The 18,399-nt window shown below is 38.0% G+C and overlaps 2 protein-coding genes across 2 annotated transcripts in view; one reads left to right on the top strand and one right to left on the bottom strand.

The window, feature by feature from the left end:
• CENPJ (centromere protein J) overlaps positions 1–18,399 on the bottom strand; it is a 226,330-nt gene that overhangs the window by 128,937 nt on the left and 78,994 nt on the right. The window lies entirely within an intron of this gene.
• RNF17 (ring finger protein 17) overlaps positions 9,011–18,399 on the top strand; it is a 52,968-nt gene continuing 43,579 nt past the window's right edge. Inside the window, exons 1-5 of the mRNA XM_063305801.1 lie at positions 9,011–9,103; positions 11,189–11,269; positions 13,660–13,760; positions 14,539–14,710; positions 15,626–15,702. Of these exons, the coding sequence (XP_063161871.1) occupies positions 9,101–9,103; positions 11,189–11,269; positions 13,660–13,760; positions 14,539–14,710; positions 15,626–15,702 (434 nt within the window). The 5' untranslated portion in view covers positions 9,011–9,100. The remainder of the gene's footprint in view (positions 9,104–11,188; positions 11,270–13,659; positions 13,761–14,538; positions 14,711–15,625; positions 15,703–18,399) is intronic.

The following is an 18,399-nucleotide window of genomic DNA, read 5'->3' as shown; positions in this document are numbered from 1 at the left end:
AATCCTAACTAAGGCTAATTTGTGACTTACTGCAACAAATCTGCAGCTCCGCAATTCCCTCTGAGATCACAATGCTGAACTTCAGAGGCAAAATTACTGTAATGTTTTTGGCAATTTAAAGACTAACATTCATGCATTTAAGCCTCTAATAGGTGGTCCACCACCAACTCCACATTCTAAACAAGAAGTGCCCAACATGTGCCTCCTTCCTTTGCGCACTACAACATGCCCTAAGATGCTTGGAGGCCAAAAAAATAACAAAACATATAATAAAGTGCTATTCCCAAACCAAAAACTCCCTACCCTTTGAGCCTTCCTAAGGGCTACAAAGACTGGCTGTTCCCCCAGGCATTCGGCTAGGATGGGTGTTAAGCTGCAAGGATGTTTGGTCTGGCGCTGGGGGGAAGGCTATCTTTACTTTTAACTATGTTTTATGGATTGTTATGAGCCGCCAAGAGACATTGCATGAGATAGGCAGCCATATAAGTCCTGTAAATAAATAGATAATAAATAAACTTTCATGTCTCTTACTTAGCGCTGCATACTAATCAGATTTATTTATTAACAGAAGGCAAATGTGTGGGCATAGACACAAATCACTGTGTCACAAACCAGCCAACATATTTCAGCCTACAGAGTTGGGCCAACCAGGAAAACTGCATTGAGCAAACCATGGTTAAGTTAACTATGGTTTAGAATATAGCAGAAACACAGGTATTGAAAAGTTAAACTGGAACTTTTTTTCAGTCACATAACATTTTAATCAGCAGTCCTAACTCCTTTTCTGTAATACTGCATGAGTAAACTATACCTACATTTTGATAGAAATGTTTAGCTGAAGAAAATGGGCCATGTTCATATCACATGCAAGCTACATTCAGTAGTGTTAGGGAATTTAAAGATGGCATCAGCTGTGCTCTCTCTCAATAAAAAAATATTAAGTTCATAACAGTTAGGGGGAGCCTTGAAACCTAAAGGTCAATGCTGTAGTAAAAACCATCACTTCTGGAGATAGTCTGACTTAACCATGGAAACTATGACACAATGTATCTGCATATTCTTTGTCATAAAAGTTTAGGTTCCTTTGTAGTAGGAGTCCTTCGCTCAGCCTGTTTGCTGGTGAGGCGCCACATTTGATCAAATGTTTATGGTTTGCAATTGCAAAATAAATACTGGTTTTCCTGCCGCTGTCTGATAAATGGGGATAGCTGCCGGGCAGTGAACAAATGTTTGGAAAGTATTATTTCCGTGACAGTAGGTAATTAATTAGCCCAGTATGATCCAGCTTCAGTCAACCAAACAAATTAAGCCTTGTCTTAGGTTTCTAAGGAATACAGTAGCCATTTCTAACAGCATCCCAATCAACTTTGAGGTATCTGCCACTTCCTGCTTTTATTTAATGTTAAAAGTTGTTGAATGTTAAAAAAGAAATTTTTTTGATGGTGAGATTAGGATCAGAATTAACACAGATATATAAGAGGAGGCCCTTCTCTTTGTGCCCCCTTTTTATTTTTCCCTTGTGACAGACCAGTGAGAAGCTAGAAAACCTCGTTTTCATAGCACTACTCTAGGCTTTCAACTCTGTGCTCAAGTCAAACTACTGTAACCCTCTCTTCTGGATTCATAGAACACAGAAGGCCCTTGATGATGTGAGTTACTTGATTTGGGCACCCTGTGAGCTTCTCAGTGTCTGATCACCTTCAAAAAGGAGAAAGCTACTGCCTTTGCTTGGTATAGTGGATCTTTCATCTGGCAGCATGGCTCCTGCAATATAATCAACAAGCAAAACTAAGAAGAGGTTGAGTAGGGACTATTATCTCAGCAGATTTAATATTAGTTAAATAATATTGCCATCTTGTGCCTGAAGTCTGTAGTTACATAAAATCTCAATTTAGCAAACATTTTAGGGGGATATGTTCATTACATCCCTGTAAAATCCAAATTTATATCATTTACATCCATTTAGGTAGACTGATAAACATTATGCAATTATGGAAACATATTGATATAAATGATGTAGGTTTATATGAATCATCTGGACTTCAGAAACAACAGAATCTGCTAGTTATTTTGGGTTGATGTCCAGATGCAAATTTTTGTCAGCTGTGTCTAAAGTCCCCTAAATATAGTTCTACTGTTCTTTTAAAAATTCAAATATTTTTAAAAGCTAAAGGCTTTCTGTATGATGGAATTATTTTTTATGCAGTCCACATAAATAATTGCTTTGTTTACATGATATGCTCAATTAAATCTGCTGTTACTTCTGGGCTAAGAGTAGAGCTCCAGCAGCAAACAGCTGCTAGACTGTCCCAGTTAAATTAGGAAGCAGCCATTTTGACTGGTATCCCTGGTTTGTTAATGATTGGTGGCAGTTCAATGAACGTTCTAGAAAAAAGAAAATTCTGGTTGATCAGGATTAGAGGCCCAGCAGACTGATGAGGAACACTTAGCCTCCTGTCAGCCCATAAGATATGTGAAAAGTAAACAAAAACAAAAACCAACCAAAACAATTCACAATTCCACTCTAGGCAGTCATCTGTATCCCTCTGACCCTGAAGATGTAAAGAAAAGTTAACTGGTTAAGGCAGTAACAGCAGAAATAAGCAGGCTACTGGGTTTATAAAATGTGCTGGAACTTGAAATGACCTAGAAATGCTTGTCATGTGAACATAGCCAGTGAAATAAAACTTACACTAAATTGATGTGATGTTTGGTGGAACCCCAGGATTTCCTAGTAATTCTGAATTTTACAGTGAGAAGAATACCCACCAGGTTAAACCATAACACAGTTTTCTTGGTTTAGCCTATGTGTGAACCTAACCAATTATGATTTATTCAACAGACCAAGATCAAATAGGCCACTGCTTAGCACTATTATAAATCCAACAGCAGCATTATGTGCAAATCAGACCATATGGCAAGTTCAATAAAACAGAAATTTAAAAATCCTAATGTATTTATTTCTTATGAAACAAATTTATGTGGCCACCCACCGCACACATGGTGACTCCGAGCAGCTTACAGAATTAAAAGCCTGTAATACAAAAAAACCCAGTAACCCCTCCCACCCCCCGCAGTGGCAACAGACACATTCAGATTAACCATTTGATCAGCTCCATATTAGCCTGGGATTATATGCCCAATGCTTAATGCCCACAGAGGCTTTAAACCAGGCCAGCACAACTTGTAGAGAGGAAGGGACCACATGGATACCCTTTCAATGTATCACAAAGGAATAGGCCACAAAGGTATAGCACTGATTAGCTGTTTGGGGCTAGTGATACAGTGGCATTGCTGGAGTTGGCAGGGTCTGTGAGGCCTAGAGTCGCTTGGCAGCATGTCTTTCAGGGCAGAGGTGGCTGCAAAAAAAGGTGATGGCAGATCCTTCCTGTGGTGGCAACATTTGGCAGCAGGGGATTTGTTAAGTTTTTTAAAAATGCTAGTGGGACACATCTGGCCTGTGTGTTATATGTTGTGAGGCTTGCTTTCGACTTTAGTACTTCTCGACAGTGGTTGGGTCCTAACTGAGTACTTCCCTTAAGTGTAGCCAGGATTTCTGCAGCCCGGACATAAGCCTTAGGCTTACCTGAAGCTGAACATGAATCTACATCAGTGTTTTTCAAACTTGGCAACTTTTAAGATGTGTGGCTTCAACTCCCAGAATTCCCCAGCCAGTGCTGGCTGGGGAATTCTGGGAGTTGAAGCCACACACCTTAAAGTTGCCAAGTTTGAAAAACACTGATCTAGAGTAAGCAACTCTTGTTGGTTGTAGCAACTCTAATTTGAAAACTGGCTTGCAGTAGAAGTTTAGAAGTGAGAACACAACAGATGTATTACACAACAGAATGACCCACAACCAACCAAACAACTGCATCTGCAATCACAGCATGTAACAGCAGTTTTTTTAAATGTGTAGTCTAATACAGATACTTTTAAAGAAAAAAGATATACAGTAATGAGTTTTAATTTTGTGTAAAACTCCTCCACTGCATTAATAACCCCACTGCATTAACAAGTAACGAATGATACTTTCCTTCTATTCGTACTTCCTCGGCTACTTAACAACCAACCACCGCAAACTCAGCTAGTAAGTCACAACTATATAAAAGAGCCGATCCGCCCTCAGTCAATTTTTAGGGCGCTTGAAGTACAGTGATTGGCTACCGGAAGGACGCCAAGGCGTTACTATTGGTGGAAACGCACGTGCCACGCAGGCGAAGCCAAGAAATACGGGCGAGAGGAGTGGGCGAATGCTGGCTAGTTCGTGTAATCTTGTGGTATTTCTGGGCTGGCTGAAATGGGAGACCGCAAGTAAAAATGGCGTCAGAATCCGATGTTCAGAAAAGTAGGCAAGGTGAGGCTCAGTGGAAAAATCACTTCGAGGGCTGCCGGCAGCGCGGAGTACCAACTCGACGGGCCTCCGTGAGCGTTTCCGCAGGTGATAAGGCAGTGCCTAACAAGAGGAGGCTTACACGCAAGGAAGAGCACTGAGCGTGCTATTGTTGCTCGGAAGCTGATCACTAAACAAAATACAAGTTAGCTACCGAAATCAAATACCAAATGCTAAGGCTAGTACCTAGGACGCAACTGCTAAGTGAGCACGTGCTGCACGTCCACCGGGTTGCAAGTCGGCAGCAAGCGCCAGAAGCATGCGGAGGATCAAGCGGCGCGGCTTATTCCCAATAAATATTGCCTTGTAACGTGGGATGTAAATTTCTTGGAGTTCAGAGTTTGGGGAAAGTTCTGGTTGGGCGTCTTGCAGTTTCTTGGGGTCTTCCTTGGGAGTAAGCCGGCCGACCTGATCATACACGTGATTGTTGATCTCATTGGGGTTTGTTCCGAATTGCAACCGTATGGACCGGCTGACTTGGCCACAACCTTGGTGAAGATCATGTCCCGCGCGAGCCTGCCTAGATATTGCTTTATGTAATAGGCGGTGCAGCGTCTTGGTTGAGCTCGGCTAGGACAGGGGCGAGGTATTCCTTTATGCTGGCTCGCTTCTACTTCTGGGGTGGCAAACCTGAACGCGGAGCCCTCTGCTTCCCCCCCCCCCATCTCATTCGTTAACAGCGGCGAGGAGAATGAGCGCGGGAAAATGGTGCCTCTTGGATCGGAAACTGGGAGCCCTCCCCGGCCTCAGCCCGCCGTTCCCCCTTCCTCGCGTGAGGCCCGCCTTGAAGCCGTGGCTTTTCACGTGTGGCGGCGGCGAATCGGGCAAGATGGGGCGGTTGGGGAATGAATTAATAGTTCTTTGGGCAAATTTCAAGTTACTTCAGAGCCAGATTTCAGTTGGAGCTGTTGCCATCTGTGGCAGGTTCGACAAAAGTGCTGGCAGCGGATGGTGGGAGTTGTCCCTGCACATGCTGCATGAGAATTCTGGAGTTGAAGCATATTTTAGAGGGCCTTTGATTTGGGGCTGAGATGTACTATGAATGTTAAAGAACTGGGATGACTCAACCCAGCTTTGTACAAAAACTCTGTTGTAAACTTTGTTGTATGGCCGTTTTTACACATCTCTTCAGAAGTCCTGCTTTGGAGAAAAGTGGTTTTATGGACAGTTTAAAGTTCCTAATTAAGTAGGCAGCGGTAGCACCTTTGCAGAGACCCAGGGGTGGTGTATGAATAAAGTATGCTGAAGATCCTAAAGACAGAACTACAGTAGTTAACGATTAACCTTTTTTCCCCCTCATTGTACACATCTTTCCTAGTCAGAATCCTGCAGTCAGTTACAATGGAATTAGTGAAATATCTGCTGCAAAATTTAGTACCAGTGTTGTCTTTGTAATGTGCTTTACTGGGTTATCACAGAAGTATACTGATATGTTTGTTTGCTTGATTTCTTTTTAGATTTGAAATTTCAGAATTCTAGCAGTGCCAAAGAACAGGAGAGCACCACTTCAAATGTAATTGAATGTTTTATTTCTGGGTATAGAAATATTAACAGGACTGGAGCTAAATGTTTTGTGGCAAAGCAGTTTAAAAGTATACTGATGGGTCTAAAACAATATAAAAATAACAGTCATCAATACTTGCTGCTTCGTATGCTTTGATCTTTGTAATTCCATTAAATAATTTTGAAAAACAGTAATGTAAAATACCATCATGGTATTTGCCCAAAATTATTTAAGTACAAATTACTGTTAAGATTAAATTATAATCCTGATGCATTTACATAGGAGTAAACTCTGAAATTCAGGGGTCTTTCAAGTAAACTATGAACAAAATTCAATTTCCATGTGTAGCTAAATAGTAGAAAAAAAACTAGAACATTATTCAGGCAGAAAATAACATGGAAGGCTGTACAGAATAAAGGGAGTATCAGTCTTTTTTCTCCCAATAAACAATCTGTGGTCTCCGACAAAATGTGGGAAGAGTGACAGAACGTCTCAAAACAGCTTAATAGTTGCATCAGATATCAGGATGGAAGTGTCTAAGGATAGGATTTCTGTCATTATGACACTGGATGCATGTCATCACTTGGAAGTAATTTTGTTTTGCTTCGGCCTCCTGTGCAGGAACAGAGAAAAGATACTGAGAGCTGTATTCAGTACAGCACAAGATGTATCTTGTTCTCTGTGCTAAACTGAAGTGAAAGCATTTTCATGCAACATTCAGAGGGCCATCTAGTTTTATAAAAATGCTTTACTGATTGTTTTTTTTTACTTTAGATGGCTTTAGATTTTGAACAAAAAGTTCATTTTAGGAGTTTGCAAAAACATAAAAGGTAAATCTGAGGGAAAATTGACATATGGACTGGAATATGCACACTATTTAGAAAAAAAATGAAATACTGTACCATGAGTTACTCTTGCTTAGGATTTTGAGGGCTATATTAACTTTGGTAAATGCAGGGACTGTTGTACTTCATTTTGTGTGGGGAGAGAATTTTGAATGATGAGATTAATGAGAAACAAAATGGGGAAAACACATCCTGAACCACGTTATTTATAAAGGACTTGATGGTGGATCTAAGTTGAAACCAGACCAGTTGCATTTTTGGAGCAATGTGATGTGTGAAACCACCCATTAAGAATGATACAGATGTAACATACTCTTTTAGGATAAGCATTATTTTACAAAGTGCAGAAGATGAGTAAGAAAATAGTAAGCAAAAGAAATTGGAGGTAGGAGATAAGATTTCCTTTATCACCAGTACCATTCACTATCGTTTTTAATACTTTTCTATCCTTGCAAATCATCCATCTTCCTCTAGATCCCTATGCCAATTCATATAATCTTTTGTTTTTAAAATTCATCTTCCCCTTCCTCTCAACCCATTCGTTCTTCCTTTATATACTTGTTTTGCAATTTGATTTTCATTCGTTCTTCCTAGTTGAGCAAACCATATAAACATAACTTGTTTTCACTAATTGCATACTTCCTTATTTAGTCTACATTTGTATTTTACTCATTCATTCTTGACCTTATCTCTTCCTGTTTTACCATACATACTTTTACGAACCCTATTTTCACTAGCTGCAACTTACTGTGTTTTCCCACTTCCATGTGATAAAATGGGCAGAAGCATGCTCTTATATATAGCCATCCTATTTATTTTGACAAATACTTACTCGTTGCAGTAGTTGACATGTTCCATACTTCCTTTAAAGCACTTGCATGCCTTAACATTTCTCCATCTCCCCACTTTTAGTAAACATTCAGTTAAGATGCAGAAATTCATATATTTCCTCTAGTTGTATGCCACTTGTTTATGACAAGTCGCATACAACTATGGACATATATGGGGTCCCTTTACCAACCTTTGCCCAGACTGAAGAAGCTGCTTGGACAAGCAGCGAAACGTTTCAACCAAAAAGAAAGAAATCCAGTTGCCATGACTCAACATACAGACAATTCCACCTGGATGACTGAGAATCTTCATCAACACTTGTTTATGAGCTGCAATCACTCTGTTTCCCATTACTAACACAACTGTCTTGGTCTTCGATGCATTAATTTTCAGGCTCATACTGTTTGTTACATCATACAGTGTGTGTAATACTCACTGCAAGTATTTGGGTCCTCAGCCATCAATATATCATCTGCATACAAAAATTCATGTATTCAAGTCCCCACCAAGCACACTTTTAACATCACCACAAGTGTTCCTCCTACATTTATTTGTAAATATTTAAGAGCATGAGGTATCTCTTACTTCACTTACATCCTGCTGATTTTTTTTATCCTCTCACCAAACATTTAGTTTATTCTCATGGACGTTTTGTTACCACCATATACTGCTCTTTTCATTCAGCAACCAACACTCAACTCCATATTTATATTAAACATATTTGGGCCTGTTTGTTTCCTTCGATGGTTTCCCTGAATCAGCATGAAATATTTCGTAAATCCATATAATGATAATTATTGAACATTTGTTACAATTAGTAATACTATTGTAATACTACTACTAATCTATTTTGAGTGTAAAATGGGTAGAGACTAGATAGATCTCTTGAGAAATTTGTGATAAATCAGCAATATTTTATAACTGCAATAATTTAACAGTAACAACAAAATAGTTCTTGTTGAAAATTACTGCTGAAATTAAAGGAACTGGGGGAGAGCTAACTAGGAGAAGTATGTATTGTTTGTTTTTCAGAAAAAAATTACTATTTTCAGAATTCTCAATTTCTGTGTACCAAGACAGGATCTCAGGATTCTCATTTTATATTGCTACCCAGTATCTGCATTACCCTTCTTGTAATTTCATTGTTCAGCTTCTTAAAAATACTTGTTTATAAGGAAATACGTTTTAATTTTAACTCTTACTTCCTCAAAGAAAAAAAAATTACCCAATTCACTATTGATTGATTCTGTGACAGAATGTCAGACTATTGCAAAATAATCCTTCATTATCCTTTGATCCTGGATCTCATATTGTATCACATCAAACATTTGGGAAGTTCAGTACCTTGTCTGTCTGGGGCTAGGATGATAGACAATACAGAGCATTCTTTTTGTGAGAAGAAAATGTAAAAAAAATAGGATGATTTGACTTTATAGGATTAATAGCTATAATTGGAGCATTGAGGAAGACAGTACACAGCCCAACTGGACTACAATTCATCAATTACCTTTGAAGGCATCTACAGTCAGTATGGTATGTGAACAATCTAACTTTGCTCTGCTTCTATTTATTAAAGTGCGTGTTAACACAGTAACTAGAAAATGCTGATTTTTGTCAAATACCAAGATGGTTTTGTCTTCAGGTTTTAGGTGCAAATAATGAGCCATAGTTTCAAAGTGAATATCACAAAGGAGTCTTGGAGCATATTTGAAACGTATTCTGATTCTGGGTACTATAAGGCCTGGCAAGACAGTTGTATTCTTTGGTACTTGAAAATGTGATAAAACCTCTATTTTGCAGATCCCCTGTTCAATGGACTTCATTGAGGGGAAAAGATCTGAATTCCAGCTGCTTTGCCAAACAGCGGAAAAATCCAAAGAATGCAATTACATAGATTTTAATGTATAGCAATTGTATAAATTTGGGTTTAATGGACATGTGGCTTCCCCACCCCAGCCCCATTGGTCCATAAACAGGTTTTACTGTAATTCCATTTGAGTATAATAGGGCTGTTGTAATCCATAGGGTTTTCAACAGCCCTATTATACTCAAATGGAATTACAGTGAAACCTGTTTATGGACCAACTGGGGGGTAGGGGTGGGGAAGCCACATGCCCATTAAACCCAAATTTATACAATTGATGCATTCGATTTGTGTTGGCGAAGCTTATTGAAAATACCTTGGACTGCCAGAAGAACAAGCAAATTTTGGGAGAAATACAACCAGAATGTTCCCTAGAGGCGAAGATAACTAAGCTTAGACTCTCATACTTTGGGCACATCGTCAGGAAAGACCAATCGCTTGAAAAGGACAGCATGTTTGGCAAAGTCGAGGGCCAGCGGAAAAGAGGAAGACCTTCAATGCGATGGATTGATTCAATTACAGCAACAATGGATGCAAACATTGGAACAGTCAGGCACGTGGCGCAAGACCAAACAGCATTTCATTGTTATATACTTAGGGTCGCCATGAGTCGTAAACTACTCGACGGCAACTAACAACAACAACATAATAGGGCTTCTTCCTAAATCAGTATATGTTGGACTGAGGCTTAATAATGTGTTTTGAGCCAGACCTGTGCAAAATTTAATGACAATGGTCTTAATTGGGCCATCATAAGGATTGCATAGAAAAATAAAGACTTTTAAACATTCTGTGTACCTGTTGAGAAGTAGTGTATAAGAATATGAAGTTGAACAATAGGCTTAAGAAAAAGTACACATTCAGCCTCTCAGTGGAATCCTCGCTATAGTTAGAAAAAAAAACCCTGCAGTCTGTATTCCTTTCAATATAACTGCCATGTCACTTAAATATGGAGGGTAAGATTAGGGAGTGATTCTTTTTGCAGCAGTTTTGGTCATTATGGACTTAAAAGGATCATAAAATCAAAATTTGGTAAATATGATTAGAATTTTTGAAGAAGTTACATAGACAGTTATTCTTCCTTTCCTTCTGGATGTTTTCTTTTTGTTTTAATTGCACTCTTTGGCTGTCCACCACAGAGTTGATTTGCTTAATCATTTATCCTACTTATAGTTTATCCTATGACTGTCACTTGTAGGACTTTTCTATTTCAAAAGTTCTCTTGCCTTAACACAAGAGTGGCTTAGGATTTAAAAATGAGGTCATAGCTCAGTGTTGGAGCACCTAAGCTACCTACCTATTTTAAAAGTAAGTCTTCATTTTTTCTAAGAATGTCCTGGGCCTGAATGGTCCCCATAGAAAATAAAACAATGGGAAGTGGAAACTAGCTGCTTTCTTTGGAAGTGTATACACCTTTGCAATAGAAAGCCAAAGGTTGGTTAAGTATTCTTTATGAGAGGAAAGTGGAGAGATGGGCAAGTAGAATTCTGGTAAATTAGTGATTTGTAACTGCTTGTTTCTTTGTGTAAATAAACAACCCCTCCCCCAAACATTAATTTTGTGAGTATTCCTACAAGTTTTCTTAACATTTGCAGTGTGTACCCTTTGTCGATAGATGATTTATTTTTGCTCTGAAACAACTTGTTAAGTTTTGTTAAGGTGCAGTTTGAAATGTTAAGTGTCAGAATTAAAATTTGTAAAATGTGTGTCCTAGAATAGCATACTTCTAACTATTCCCTTTTGACTTCTCTCAGGACAGCAAAGCTCTGCAAGACATAGAAAGGGCCCTCGACATAGCTAAAAAGAAACTTGAGCATTTAAAGATTTTAGAGGAGGTAGGCCAGCTACTTTTATGTCAGTTATTATCTCCCAACAACTCGTATATTCTGGGAAGTTCAAAATGTTCCTGTTTTTTTTAACTATTGGAAAATATTGCTTCAACATTTGATGGTAACTAAACTTCAGAAGTGATGATACTAGGTAGTAGGCCCCAGGGAATTAATAGCCTGTTACTTGTTATCAGACTGTATTGAATCTGATAGCAAGATTAGGAATCAGATACCAGTCAGACCTCCTGATCAGGCAGAAGAATCCCATTGAGACCTTTTTGTGTCAGATTACCAATCTTTCAAAAAGATATCAGTGGCGATAATGGGAGATTTCAGTTATCCAGACCATCTTCTGAGAATCTAACTTTGCCAAGAGTCAGAGGTCCAGCATACAGTATTTTATCCTCTCTTGCTATGACAAGAAGAGGGTTTGCTAGAATCTCATGAAATTCTTAATGAAATGGTAATATGGGCTCAATGATGTCACAGACTAACAGCTGCCTGAATGACTACACTGAAAGACCATTAACTGCTCATCAATAGTTCGACTTCATCTTTGAGGAAAATACGAAGCGCCAAAAATTCTTTCCTGGGCCATGTATGGCTCAACTTTTTTTATTAGTGACTTGGATGATGGAGTTGAGGGGATATTTATCATGTTTGTATATGACACAGTTGGGAAAAGTAGCTAATACTTTAGAGGAGAGAGGGAAGATCGCAAAAGATTTTGACAAGCTTGAGCAATGGACTGAAATGAACAGAATGGAATTTAACATGAAATGTAAAGTTCTCCATTGGGGTAGGAAAAATGGAATTACAAGTACAGAATGGACTTGGCAGTATTGCAGTATCTTGCAGTGCTGAAAATGCAAATGATACCCTTGGTTGTGTTCATAGGATAATGAAGTCCTGATCACAGGAAATAATGGTTCTACTTTGTTCTGCTCTGGTTGGGTCTTGCATGGAATACCATGTCCAATTTTAGCACCATAGTTAAAAAAAAAACAAAAAACCTGACAGATTGGAGTGAGTTCAGAAGGGGCTATCAAGATGGTGGTGGAGTCTGGAAACTAAATTCTACAAGGAATTGTTAAAGGATCTGAGTATGTTTAGCCTGCAGAAAGTATGATGGAAGGGAGATACAATAGCAATCTTCAAATGTCACATAGAAGAGGGGGTGTAATTATTTTCTATTGCCCCAGGCATAGAACTAGAACCAGTGGGATAAAACTTAGAAATAAGTAGGTCAGGCTAAATGCTCATTAACTCAGGAAGTTCCTTTTGACAATCAGCCAGTAGGACAGGCTGCCACATGAGTTCTTGGTTGCTGAAGATCTTCAAACAGGCTGGACAATCATTTGTCAGATGATCTAGTGAATTTGGAGCAGGGGTTGAATTAGGTGACCTTTGTTTTATTGTGTGTAAAATCTGACCACCTGAAATCCGGTGAACTCTAGGCAGCTTATATAGTTGAACCATACAACCATAATTCCTTTTCCAGTGTTCCTTTAGAAGAAAAAGCAGGCCAAGTGGTGGTCTCATCCTCTTCTGCTAGATAGAAAAATGGATTGTTTATTGATTTAAAATAAATAAACATTGTGCAAGCAGGCTACAAGAAGTATGTAATGCTTGCTGTGGCTAGTTTTTCTGCAGTTTGATGATTCATAGAAATTAACATTTATAGCGCCATCTGTCTTTGGGCTTGGACAAAAACAAGGGGGTAAGAGTTTGTGTTTGTATTAAATTCCTGCTGTTCCTTGTGGTGGAACCCTTTAAATGAAATACCCCTTTTGTTGTTTTTTTCCTGGACTTGGAGGGAAAATCTAGAACATGAGCATTTAATGCTTTCCTCAGAAGATCAGAATGTTTCACACATACAAATATGTTGATTAAAACTATGAGCTGCTAGTGGCTTTCTGCATCTGATTTAAGTGCTGCTGTTAACTTTTACGTTACTGGAAGTGCATTGGAAGAAGTGTCTTATGTGTGAGGTTACTTGTATATAATTTTCTTTCTTTGAAGCACTACTCTGTGAGCACTTCAACTGTCATAAGCATGAGTGGTGACTAGACTTCAGTGATAATTATGTTCCTATTGCCTTTCTCTTGGACCATTAAATATTCTTGTAAATGCAATGCCTTCTTGAAATGATTGGGACTTTTTTATTGTATTTAGTTACATCTGCATTTTACATGGGATATTTAATTAGCTGTTAATGATGCAGTGAACAAATAATATCAAACACAATTCTGTTACTAAAATCTATCACTAGAACAGGAATATTTTGTGCTGCTTTTGTTATTCTAGTCAATTACTGCTTGTGTTGCTTTTACATTCTGTGGACAATGTGTGCAAGTGTAAATGTTTTTAATTATTTCTTTAAAAAAATGAATAAGACACTTCAACAGTTGGTCACCAAAGCAAAGCAGGAAGAAAGCAAGATTGCAGATATCATTACTGCCAAGTTTGCAGATTGTATGGCTTCTCTGAACTCAAGGTAACATTAAAATTAAAATTTTGATTTTGTATGAATTCTACAGTACATATTTCTATATAGATTCACTTTATCTTTATAATAAGTTGCGGGAAAAAGTGCATTTCTTCAAATTGTTTACCCATTGGGTTTGGTATCAGCAAAGACCTGATCTTTCAACATCAGAATAGCAGATATTTTCTCTGACTATTGTTATGCAGTTCTTCTGTACATTTTCCTATTACTCCCAATTATTTAAATGGCAGTAATTGATAGGAAAACAAATACTATAAAATACCTACCCTCCATTTTTCCTCTTCAAGTGTTCCTTTTTCTTTTCATTTCACCTCTGATTTGTTCAGGTAACAATTCTTATTCTACCACTATGATTTGTTAGCTTGGAGTAATTGTTACGTTTGCACCTAATAAGTTCGTTTACTCTTAAATTATTTTATCAAAATGGTAGTCTTTGAAGCATTCTCTTGGCCTGAAGGTGGGTCAGATTGCTAGAGTTGGGAGAGATTTATAGCATGCTGAGCAGGTTGTAAAGAAATGTCTATTATTTATGAATGTATGCTATTTCACAGTCAGTTTTATTTACCTTTCAGAGAAATGAGGTGAGCTTATGGTAAACAGGTTTATGATATAATTATTTTGTGGCTCTTAATGTATAAGTTTCTTTTAAAATGGGATAATGGGTTGGGTTTTTTTATATGTTATATAGTTATCTACTCAAATACTCAAATCAATTAGAAATGTGTAGAATATGACTATTGTTTCTAATTTATTTGTTTCTGATCAGGAAAAGGAAGCTTGAGATAGAGTTGGTAATGAACACCAGTTACTATGTAACTGATATACATAGCATTCAGGTAGCTGTTTTGCAGAAAAGAAGCAATTTGATTGATGCCATAAAGATAGCAAAGGAACTGAAAGCAATTCATTCATTACAATCCTGCCACAGCTTAAATCAGGTAACATTAAATTATGATTGTGTTTCTTAGCTTTCTGTATGAGGGTTACATTAATGCAATCTATACCTTCAGTAATCAGAAATTCATACTAAGGGATTTTGTAAGAGTAATTTTAACAGTAAAATATACAAACTATAAAGTATAAGAAAATAATACAATTAAAATCAAAACCAGAACTAGTTTTATTGATATTTTATTGTTTTAGAATTGTAACCTGATTGAGAGGTAATATACAAATGATTCTAAATCTAATTAATTAAAATTGGTCATAAAAATAAATATGCACATTTTTTCTATTAGTATTCCGATCAACTAACTCCAACAACTAAAAATTTGAATTTCTCTATTTTTAAGTTTATAATATGCACCACTTTGATCTTGAGAAAAGCAGTATGCACTATTTATAGTGATTGTAATAGATTATTTTTAATAAAGTCAAGTTTGTACTTAACTCTTAAAATCTTATGGGATATAACTTTGTACCCATGATTTGTTGTGGAAAGCTGTATTTTGCCCTGTGGTGTTTTCAGAACATACAGCGTTAATATGTGCTATTTTTCAATATAATTTCTCAAGCATATTTATTTCAATTTGTATGGCCACTCATCTTGACATGATTCTGGGTGGCTAACAGCAATTGAAAAATACAATATCACCATAAAATCACAATAAATACAAATTGGTAGCAGAAGAAAAAAACCACCACAACCATCAGCACAGTCATCCCACAGGCTATACCACATGTCCCAACCCCATGCCCAGTTACATATATTCATATATGCGAATAATAAACAGTGGAAAACAAATACAAAGCAAAAATATGAATTGTGGCACTCCATTCTAAATCGTGTACTTTCTACATAACTGATCGCTATATTGTATTGAAAATTGAATAAAGTCTCTTTATTATTCGAGGCTCTCTGCAACTTAAATGTGTCAGTTGAAGAAGAAATCTTGAAACTAGGTTATCTGAAAAAAAGAACACTTCCAAGGTACGTTTCTGGAGAACAAACAGTTTTAGAACATTTATTTTTCTGTATAAGCATGTAAAAATAAATTGTAGTTGCCAACATGACTAGATCCAACTAATTTATTGAAAATAAGTTCAAATGATTTCAGATGTGGGTTCTTCTGAGTAAACAAAAATTGCACACTAAGAATGGTAAAGATCCTGCATCTAAAATAAAGCTTACGATATCAACAAAGGCAGCATACTGAAATCATAAAAAGTGTCAAAGACTTGAAACGTGGTCTTAACTATTATTTAACAGCAAATGATTTAATAAGCCACAAATTACTGGTTTGCATAATATGCTAACTATAATTCATGATTTACTGATTGATTGATTGATTGATTGATTATGTGCCATCCAGTTGCTTTTAACTCCTAGTGATGACATAGATTTTCTCCATGACGATCTATTCCTAACTTGGTCTTTCAAGTTTCCCAACAGTGCACTCATTGCCACCATAGCTGAGTTCATCCACCTTGCTGCTGGTCATCATCTTCTCTTTCCTTCCACCTTTCTCAGCATTAGAGCCTTTTCCAGAGAGTAATCAATCTAATTTTGGTGTTGTCCATCTGGTGAAGTCCATGTATAAAGCCGTCTCTTAGGTTGTTGGAAGAGAGTGTTCGTTACGCAGAGTGAATTGTTTTGGCAAAATTCTATCAGCCTATGTCCTGCTTTGTTTTGTTCTCCCAGGCCATGCTTACCTGTAATTCCAGGTGTCATTTGACTGCCCACCTTAGCATTCCAGTCTCCCGTTATGAAAATAACATCTCTTTTAGGTGTGTTGTCCAGTAGGTGCTGCAGATACTCATAGAACTGCTCTACTTTAGCTTCTTCAGCATCTGTGGTTGGGGCGTATATTTGGATCACTGTGATGTTAGATGGCTTGCCCTGAATTCAAATTGAGATCATTCTGTTGTTTTTTGGATTGTATCCAAGCACTGCTTTAGCCACTTGACTATTAATTATGAAGGGTACTCCATTTCTTCTGTGGTCCTCTTGTCCACAGTAGTAGATCTGGTGGTCATTTGATGTGAAGTGGCCCATTCCAGTCCATTTCAGTTCACTGACGCCCAAAATGTCTATCTTTAATCTTGACATCTCCCCAATAACCACATCCAATTCGCCTTGGCTCATAGATCTTACATTCCAGGTTCCAATGGCATGTTGATCCTTAGAACATCGGATTCGCCGTTCACCACCAGCACCGTCGGCCGCTAGCCGTCCTTTCGGCTTTGAGCTAGCTGCGTCATCCCATCTGGGGCTAGTTGAACTCATCCTCTGTTCCTCCCCAGTAGCATTTTGACCATCTTCCGACCTGGGGGTCTCATCTTCCGATGGTATACCAACATATCTCTGGTTGTACTGATCCATTGAGTTTTCACGGCAAGAATACTGGGGTGGGTTGCCATTACCTTCCCCAGGGGTCGCATTTAGTCTGTCCTCTCTGTCACGACCTTCCCGTCTTGGGTGGCCCTTCACAGTTTAGCTCATGGCATCATTGAGGTGCTCAAGCTCCAGCACCACGACAAGGTAATGATCCTTTGCTGAAGATGAAGTACATACTAACTTCTTTTTGGTATTTGTTTTTTTCAGTTATCCAGTCTGCATCAGCAATAATGTATTGTGTTCCTTGGCCTTTTCTAAGCCAGCTTGAACATCTGGCATCTTTTTCCATGTAGGGCTGGATGATCCTATGCGTTATTTTGCTAGCATGTGAAATTAAGGCTATTGTGTGATAGTTTACACTTTTTGTTAAGTCTCCTTTTTTTGTGTGTGTTGGAATGTAGATTGACCTCTTCCAATTGGTTGGCCACTGTGGTAGTATTCTCCAGATTTGCTGGCATAGCTTGGTTAGAATTTTGACTGATTCTTCTGTCGCTTGTCATATTTCAGTTGGTATTCATTCACATATACACAAGCTAAAACAAATCAAATGATACAGGGCAATTTGTAAACTCATCCATAGAATTAAGAGGATAGTAATTGGTGTTTTTTGGTATATTCATAATGAGGTCTAGGATTGTGCATGGAAAATTCAATGGAAGTTCTTTTGTAGGTCCTATGTAGAGCATACAAATTTATGGGACAAAAAGGTAAACTGAATCTGTTGCATGTACTGCTTTGTATGCTGCATATTGATTAAGTAACTCTGGTGTCTTGCAAAGTTATTACACTTTTTTGAGAAGGTTCAGCAGGATCAATTATTTGGAAGTGCAGTTAATTATTTAGTTTTGGATTTGTGCTTGTTTTAAATATTCAGCAGAGTGTCTTTACATATTTTGGAATTAATTCCTCAACAACAGTTAATTCTCAGATAAGCTTCTTAGATTGCATTAGAATTTCATAATATAAAAACTTTGACATTTCATTAAGAGAAAGAAATGAATACCCAAAGCAAATTCTAGTAAAGGTAAAGGTAAAGGTTTCCCTTGACGTAAAGTCCAGTCGAGTCTGACTCTAGGGGGCGGTGCTCATCTCCGTTTCTAAGCCTTGGAGCCGGCGTTGTCCATAGGACACTTCCGGGTCATGTGGCCAGCATGACTCGCGGAACGCCGTTACCTTCCCGCCGAAGCGGTACCTATTGATCTACTCACATTTGCATGTTTTCGACTGCTAGGTGAGCAGGAGCTGGGACGAGCAACGGGAGCTCACCCCGCCGCGCGGTTTCGAACCGCC

Source organism: Candoia aspera, chromosome 5 (assembly GCF_035149785.1).
Source record: "Candoia aspera isolate rCanAsp1 chromosome 5, rCanAsp1.hap2, whole genome shotgun sequence".
Taxonomy (NCBI): Eukaryota; Metazoa; Chordata; class Lepidosauria; order Squamata; family Boidae; genus Candoia; species Candoia aspera.
This window is presented reverse-complemented; position numbering and strand designations above follow the sequence as displayed.